Source organism: Acyrthosiphon pisum, chromosome X (assembly GCF_005508785.2).
Source record: "Acyrthosiphon pisum isolate AL4f chromosome X, pea_aphid_22Mar2018_4r6ur, whole genome shotgun sequence".
NCBI classification, from domain to species: Eukaryota; Metazoa; Arthropoda; class Insecta; order Hemiptera; family Aphididae; genus Acyrthosiphon; species Acyrthosiphon pisum.
This window is the reverse complement of record NC_042493.1, coordinates 104484514-104493109: the sequence shown is the minus strand read 5'-3', so window position 1 is coordinate 104493109 and position 8596 is coordinate 104484514. Positions and strand designations below refer to the sequence as shown.

The 8596-nt window shown below is 28.3% G+C and overlaps 2 protein-coding genes across 2 annotated transcripts in view; both read left to right on the top strand.

Moving 5' to 3' along the window:
* Positions 1-1897: 1897 nt before the first annotated feature.
* On the top strand, positions 1898-3231 carry LOC100164470 (GTP-binding protein Rheb homolog). Its single transcript, XM_016806714.1, has 4 exons — positions 1898-1946; positions 2065-2136; positions 2261-2468; positions 3093-3231. The coding sequence occupies exons 1-4, from the start codon at positions 1898-1900 to the stop codon at positions 3229-3231; spliced, it is 468 nt and encodes a 155-aa protein (XP_016662203.1).
* Positions 3232-7581: 4350 nt separating this feature from the next.
* Positions 7582-8596, top strand: part of LOC100162383 (U1 small nuclear ribonucleoprotein 70 kDa-like) — an 8894-nt gene continuing 7879 nt past the window's right edge. The window contains exons 1-3 of the mRNA XM_001946986.5: positions 7582-7969; positions 8045-8162; positions 8243-8307. Coding sequence (XP_001947021.1) covers positions 7826-7969; positions 8045-8162; positions 8243-8307 — 327 coding nt within the window. The 5' untranslated portion in view covers positions 7582-7825. The remainder of the gene's footprint in view (positions 7970-8044; positions 8163-8242; positions 8308-8596) is intronic.

Here is an 8596-nt window from a genome sequence, read left to right as displayed (position 1 = left end):
GGCTATTTACAATATATCAATTTTTCTATCATAGGTACCTATATTAAAATTTTAAATTGTAATATTTTACACACTCATAACTTACATGATATGACCCGCACTAGCAGTACACCGTAATACACCGTATATTTTTATCTTATCTAGATAAATAAAACTGTCATCTGATTATCTGCAGATAATTATATAATATTTTTATTAATTTCACTTGATTTTTTCTGATTTTCAAACACTTTTAATACTTATTAGAAATTTAAAACGACACGCCATATTATGCCACAATAATTATTAGTTCACAAGGTATCGTTTGAACTGTACAATAATTTGTATGTCAGTATGTTTAAAACGAACCAAAATTAATTATCTGTATCGATTATTATGTTTTTTTGCAATAAATCAATTTTTGTCAAAATAAGTAATTAGGTATTTCATTAAACAATAAAATTAAATGTCCAAATATATACTGATTAATATCCAATATCAGGGTTATAAAAAACAAAATTATTCGGGTTTCGGGTTAACCGGAATACAATTATTCGGGTTTTGGTTATTTCGGATGTTTTGAAAACAGAATCATTCGAAATATATGGGTTTCAGTTATTTGATATTTAGAAGGTTTTTTAGTGGTGCGAGGGTTCCCCCTTAATTTGGGTGCAAGACACTGATTTTTATATAAAATAATAAATTATATTAATTTAAAAATTATTGTAAATATATGGACATATTAATATATTATTATAATTTAATTTATGTCTTAAAAAACCTAAAAACTGTATTATTATCTGTTTTTTATCTAGATCTAGATCTGGATAAATTTTCAACGCATTATCTATTATCTTATCTAGATATTTTTAAAATTATCTTTGCACAACACTGGCCACTGGGCCCATATCTGAAGAGGTCAAAGAGAGTCCCAGTATAAAAGAATAATATACTTTAATATTATAATCGGTATAAATAATTAAAGGCAATAATGTTAAACCAAACAAACAGAAACTTCAAACTTAGTAAAAAGTTTTTAAAAAAAAACAATTTTTAGCTTTTTTTACAAATAGTTTAACACCATTATTTAAAATCAATTAAAAAATCTGAGTTCAATTCTGGCTGTAGAATGCTGTTGATTAATTAAAAATAAATTATCTAAAAATATGCAGTTGTCAATGAGTCATCTATATTCCCGTGAAGTAGTATTTCGTTATTAATACATTAATTTGTATAGAATGACATGTGTCTGCGAGTGCATGCGCGTAGTTCATATACCACAGTCTTATTCACCACTCACACTAATAAGTTATTATTATTACGTTTACTAAAATATAATTTCATAAAATATGACCGATTTTGAATCAAAAACAGGTAAAAATACAAAAAATTCTCAAAAGTCCAAAAAAGCACTAAAGACCAAAAAATCGCAAAATATGCAAAATAAAATTTTTAATTTGAGTTCTCTGTATCATGAAACACATTTTTAGCGTATTCTGCTTTTTTTTAAGCATCTCATAAGAAATATGCAAATGCTATGAAATCCCAACCCTGCTAATATTTACGCTACTATACACTCCCAAAATCATGGGACGCCGAAATGATTATAATATATAAATTATGTTTCCAATAATTTGTTCCGTCCTTAATAAATAACCTGTTGGCCTGTAAGTCCGTTTTTTATATAGATGGCGTTGTAGACTCTCGATAATCATTGCAACCCCCCGCATTTACCTCTCGTAAATACATTCAAGGCTGATAAGCTGCTAATAAGCTGCTCGTTTCCAGTCCATTATTATATCTTAGTCCGTTGTAATAACTACCTAATAGTCAATAGTTAGGAAGTAGATAAAAACAAAAAATATTGCAGTATATACAAGTCATAAGTTATTCAACGAAATTATTTCCTTTTAAGAAAATGCCGCTGAAACAGAGAACAATCGCTATTATGGGCTATCGCTCAGTCGGTATGTAGACAAACCAGTATAAAATTAATATAAAACTAATAACGATATCAAGTAAAAAAAAAAATCAGTTTCTTCAAATGATTGTAGATAATTTTCATTCACTATTTTTTTTTTTCAGGTAAATCTTCGTTGGTTATACAGTTTGTTGAAGGTCAGTTCGTAAACTCCTATGATCCAACAATTGAAAACAGTAAGTGTTTCTAGAAATTCTAAAATAATTAATTATTATGGAATAAATTATAAGTTGAAGATATTATACCTTGAATTGTATAAATAGGTAAATAATTGTAAAATTATCTATCTAATTTCCATAGCTTTTGTGAAAACGACTAAAGTTAACAATCAAGAATATGACATGAAATTAGTCGATACAGCTGGACAAGACGAGTACTCCATATTGCCGACACAATATTCTATGGCCATTCATGGATATGTCTTTGTCTATAGTATTACGTCCCCAAAATCATTTGAAATCATTCAGATAATTTATGATAAATTATTAGACATGACTGGCAAAGTACAGTAAGTAGTTTTGTGGTTTGGTATCACTAAGGAGAAAGGTTTGGATTTGAAGGAAAATGCCTTTTTTTTTTTTTTGGTAGGAAAAATAATTTTTAAATTAAAATGTGTTTCATTTAATTTCTAAGATAATGGGTGAAATTAAAAAAGACATGTATAGGTAAAAAAAAAAGCAAAAAAAATGTTCACAAATTATTTGTAAGTGTTTAAATATCAATCGAGCTGAGAGTTTTCTATGCATATCAACGGAACAAATCGATAAGATCTTGTGAAAACGATGCATTGTCGATGTTATGTTTAAATTAGTTTTAATGGGATTCATTATCGGCGACATTGATAAAGTACCTGTTACAGCAAGTTAATTTATCATTTTTCTATAATTTGGTAGTTAATTTATTTTTTGATACCAACATGTTAAATCAACTAATATCTATTTTATTTTTTAGTTTTTTATAATTGTTTTTTATATAAATTAAGTGCTTTTTTTTACCTCTTTTAATATTTTGATTACTTTTTTTATTTATTATACATTAAATTATATAGTATTTTGTATCCATCAAATCTCAACGCCACTAATGAGTATTCGTTAAAAAATTGGGTTAATTATCTATGTTATTTTTTCCATAGTGTTCCAATAGTATTAGTAGGGCATAAAAAAGATTTGCATATGGACCGTGTTGTTACACAAGAGGAAGGACGGAAGTTAGCAGATTCTTGGAAAGCTGAATTTTTTGAAGCTTCAGCCAAGCAGAATGAGGTAAAATAAAAAAAAATTGTAGTTACTTTCCTTTATTATTTATACACATATATTAATCTAAATAGGTAATCTTATGTTATTCATCTACCTACTATTTTCAATTAAATTTATTTCTTATTAAATATTTTAAGTAAGTGTATATCTTCAATGCATAAATTATTATTATAAAACAAAATAGATATAACTTTTATAAGACTAGGAGGCTCTGTCGCTTGATCACCCCTTGATCACCTCCCTTTTCATATTGAATTTTAAAATATTTAAAATAAGTGAAAAATGTAAATGTACACAACTTTTATATAATAGAGATGTGTTTTTTTTTTATTATTATTCTTATTTCAGTGTGTAGCTGATACATTCCATACTATGTTAATGGAAATTGAAAAAGCAAATGGAAATTCTGTTCAATACTTTCAAAGCTATAAATGCAGTATATTATGAAAATATAAAAACCATATTAACAACTTATTTAATCAAATTATTATTGTGATGTTTAAAATAATACTTACATTTTCTGTTGTTAAATGTTCATATAATTTACCATTTAATTTTGTTATTTAATTTTCCCTGTTTATTATTATATACAATAAGCTTAAAAATATCTACAGTATGCTATATTTAACTAAATCCATATATTATTTAAATTAAACTAAACAATTTAAAATTTCAACTAAGTCCATTCAATAGTTTCCAAAATACACATAACACACTAAATCTACGTGTGGACTTAATGCTTTATTCATGAGTCGTGGGAAATTCATAGAATACAGTTAAACAAAATTGATTAAGTTCATTTTAAATCCATCAAATATTATTATCTTAACCATTATTGAACAGTTAAAATTAAATCGATTATGTTTTATCATTGAATATATATATATATTTATAAAAAATTATTATATACCTGTTATAATTTTTAAAAAAAATAAAAATAATAACATTTTTGTATGAAAAAATATTTTTTTTTTTTTGATTATTACAAAATTATAATAATATTATTATAATTGTACTAATTGTACTACTTGTATGGAAATTAATTGATTTTGATACAATTAAGTTGTGCCAGGTGAACAATTACATACATGCAAAACATGCAAAGTCCAACACAGTAATTTGTATTTTAACTGTAATAAGAATTATAAATTTCACATTATTTAAAACCGTTCATTAATAACTAATTTGCTTAAAATAAAATAAATTAAAACATGCAAAAATTAAATTTGGTTACATTTGGCATAGGTACATTTAAAGTTTGAAAAAATTAATAAAGCTGATTATCATAAATCAAGTTTATGGACTTGGTCTACTTGGACCATATGTATATATTTACTAATACTTTTATTTAACACGTTCACTGCTTATTTTATTTGAGTATATTGTCGTGATGCTGAAAAATTGGAGTTTTAAAAAAGAATTACCTTAAAAAATTAAAAAATTAAAATATCAGTGTACGACTTATACGTGTTTATGAAATAATACTTAGAGAAGACGCTATATCTTAGTTTGTGCTTGCGCACATCTTTATCCTATATTTATATTACCTGATTCTAAGGACAATAATTTTTATTTTCATATTTTCATGTTACTAAATCATGAATTTGATGTATTTTAAAAATCATTCAAATATCAAATCCATCTTGTAACCACCATCGTTCAGGTAGATTTTACAGCAAAGATACTCTGAACAGTGGGAAAACTAAAAAATTCTAAAAGAACTGCCTCAAATTAAATTTCTAATAGGTAATTTTAAAAATAAACAATTAATGTTAAAATTATTAAAGTGCTCATCATTCTAGATTTTTTCTAACATTAGCAAATGGTCAATAATCCTAAGCATGTAATATCATACATATTTTTTTATTGCGTCACTAAATTGTATTTCACTTTCTACTTAAATGTGTACATATACCTTATGATATTAGGTAGAACATATAGGGACACTGTAAGGTCATGAAAATCAGTGTTTTTATAAATAAAATTAAAAATTGAATAGATATTTTATAATTTATTATATAATCTAGAATTGCAGTAACACTCTTAAACCGTGTACTGAAAATCTGCCAACATTAATATTAAGGTCCCTACACACTGCAGGGGTAGTGGTGGTGGTGAATTGCTATAAGACACATTTCACCGCTTGTCTCGGCGGTAAAGCCTGTAAAGTAGAACAATTTGTGGGATATCTTCTATTACCATGAACAATGAATTCGCTCCCCTTAAAACCTAAAATTAGAAGATGTTATTTTTATATAACAATTTAAAAATATTTTAATCATGTTACAATAATAATAAATTTAAACAAAAACACAGTAAGACCTTGTATTTAAGTTTGATAATAATTGATAAATATACCTCATGTAATATGACATAGGTAGATAATTTACTTAAATTTGGCCATAACAAAACTGTATTATTAAACTGTATTACAACTTTATTCAAATAATGAAATTTCTCACACATTTGAAGTGTTCAAACACTATATGCTATGTTATAAACAATAAAGGCAAAGTATCACATTTTTAAAATCAATTAAACTACCATGAATTTAGTGAATATATTAAATGCAATAAGAATATCATTCGTACCTATTATTATCTGCAATTGGACCCAATATTTTGAAATTCATTTCTGTGACAGTTGAGCATCTTTCACACAAATTATCTTTCAAGAATATAAGAAAAGAATGTATTAAATTAAAAACAAAATTTGTCGCATTGAAATTTTAATAAATTTCAAACATATTAGTTGAAAATTTCTCCTTTATATGGCTTTTTCTTAATGAAGATTCATGGTCTGAAATTTTAAATATTCCTTGTTAATATATTATGGTCATATTATATATAATTAAAAACTGTTGAAATTAGTTAAATGTGATCGTCAAATGGTATTAAATATAAAAATTTAACTTAATTATTATGTATTCCTAACAAAATATACATTACATTTTTACTTTTTAGGAAAGAGTGAACTAAACGTATCTGTTTTTACCATCTTAAAGAGTAGAGATACATCATATCAAATTTTCATTCAACAGAACCATTATTGAGGGTTTTGTAGCAATAACCAGATATCGCTATCTTTCAAAGCTTTACAGTACCTCCACACACTAATTTAGCATATGGATATTTAAACATATAATTTTAAGTTATAATAAATCACAACATTTATTTTGAAAATTATGATAACATTTTAGGTATTCTAGGTTTTCACATATGGGTATACAGTTTAAACACATAATTTAGTTTTAATCAATTCATATTAATTTTATTGGTTTGACCAAGTGTTTTTGCACTAAATGTTATATTACAGATACCTATATTCCTTTTGGATTCTGATGTATTGATTTTACAACAGTGTGTTTTTTTTTTAATTTTAAATTTTTAAATTCAAATTGTTATGTTCGTCACCACCGTTTGGGACAGTAAAACTGATTCAATTTTCTTCAACAGTATCTATTTGTTTGATAGGAAAGTGAATCTAGTTGGTGAATTGCTGTGGCAAAATACCCAATAGTTTTCAAAAGTGCAGGGAAAAACAAAAATTAAGGGAAAACGGGAATTTTTACGCAAAATCGGTTTTTGACAAAATCGATTTTGGGTTTTTGATGTAACTCTAAAACAAATGACTTTAGATACATAACATTTTCACGGGTTGTCTATATAAGCATTTAAAAACATTTTAAATAACTTTTATTTGTTTTAAACTGTTTGCGGATATATTGCATCGAAATATGAGTTGATATAAGGCACTGCGTTCCGTATCCAGTATATTATCTTAATTCGTGACCGTGACCCACACCATAGAGAATCATTAGTCTATGACCCACACGCACACGGTTATGGTGGCTGACTTCAACCATAGAACAATATGAACAATGCTTCAACATCTCATAACATCCTTTATACCATTATATCCTATATATAATGAAAAGTTAGCTACCATCTAGTATTTTATATCTGTGGTTACATCGGGATAACACCAGGGCAAGGTGTATTTCATAAATCCACCTTGCACCAGTGCCACGGCTATCTACCACTACGACATCGTTGTATTACCGTTGTAAACCACAATCACGATTAAAGACATTATGTTATTCTCAACACGGTAAATTATATAATAATGTCATTTATATGGAATCGTATTATATAATTTAATTCACGATTCTTAATACATTTCGTATAATATGGTATTGAACGAAATGTTTTGCCCCCCGTGCGGCTGTCCATCGCCGAGCATCACTTGATAACAATGTGAATTATGCAGGAGTACCTTATCCATAGATATCCGTGTCTTTGTGATATCATGAACCCCTGAGTGGCGTCCGCATTTATGATTATAATATTCTAACCTTGACGGCTCCCTGCATAACATTCTCTATGGCACTACGGCCTAATCGTGCGTCGGCGCGTCGCTCACTCGGTGCCACACGAATAAATGCACGTCTTGTTAGTTGTCAGTCTTTGTTGCAGAAATTCGTTACGATATTCCTCGCGATCACTCGCGTCTCGCATATTATAATTCCGACTTGGGTTGTGACCATTGGGTTCTCTTCGGCTTTGATGATCGACAACCGTCGAACCACAAGCAATACGAACGTCGTACGATGACTCAATATCTGCCACACAACTTGTTGACGCTTTTCGCGCCAAGGGACCCAATCCCTTACCTACCACCGGTTTCCAAACTGTCGCACGAGAAGAAGAACCGTGGCTATTCCGGCGTCGGGAGTTTTATGGATTTGTTCGAAGTGAGTATGGACAAAACTTTATGATAACGTTACGTTAACACCTAACGACGCTAATGTCGTTATATTGTTGCACAGGACCCAAAAGACACACCTCCTCCGACAACAATCGAAACTAAAGAAGATAAACTAGAGCGCCGTCGTCGCGAGAAGGCCGAACAGGTGGCGTACAAGTTAGAACAAGAAATCGCTGCATGTAAGCACTGCGTTGACTCCGTCTTTGTTTAAACAGCATCTGTAGAGTGTGAAGAATCATTTGTTCTTATTCTGTTTCAGGGAATCCACATTCAGATGCAAATGCTGTTACAGATCCATTCAAAACATTATTTGTTGCTAGAATTGTAAGTAATTTTGTAGTTTTTATAGGTTGTAACGGTAATTTCAGAGGCCTTGGCTTCTAAAACTTTTCTTAAATTGAGGGGTGGGTGGTAGCCAGTGGGTTCCCTAGTAAATTTAATATGATATTCTCAATAGGTAGTCAATAACGACCTGAAATATAACTTGTTATATTAGGTACATTAATAAATTATTGTGCATAAATACTTGGGATATTTGTAACTGGCCTCTGGAAAATTTTTAGTTCGTTACGCCACTGTGTTGTATAATTACTGTTATACTATTTGATTTTAG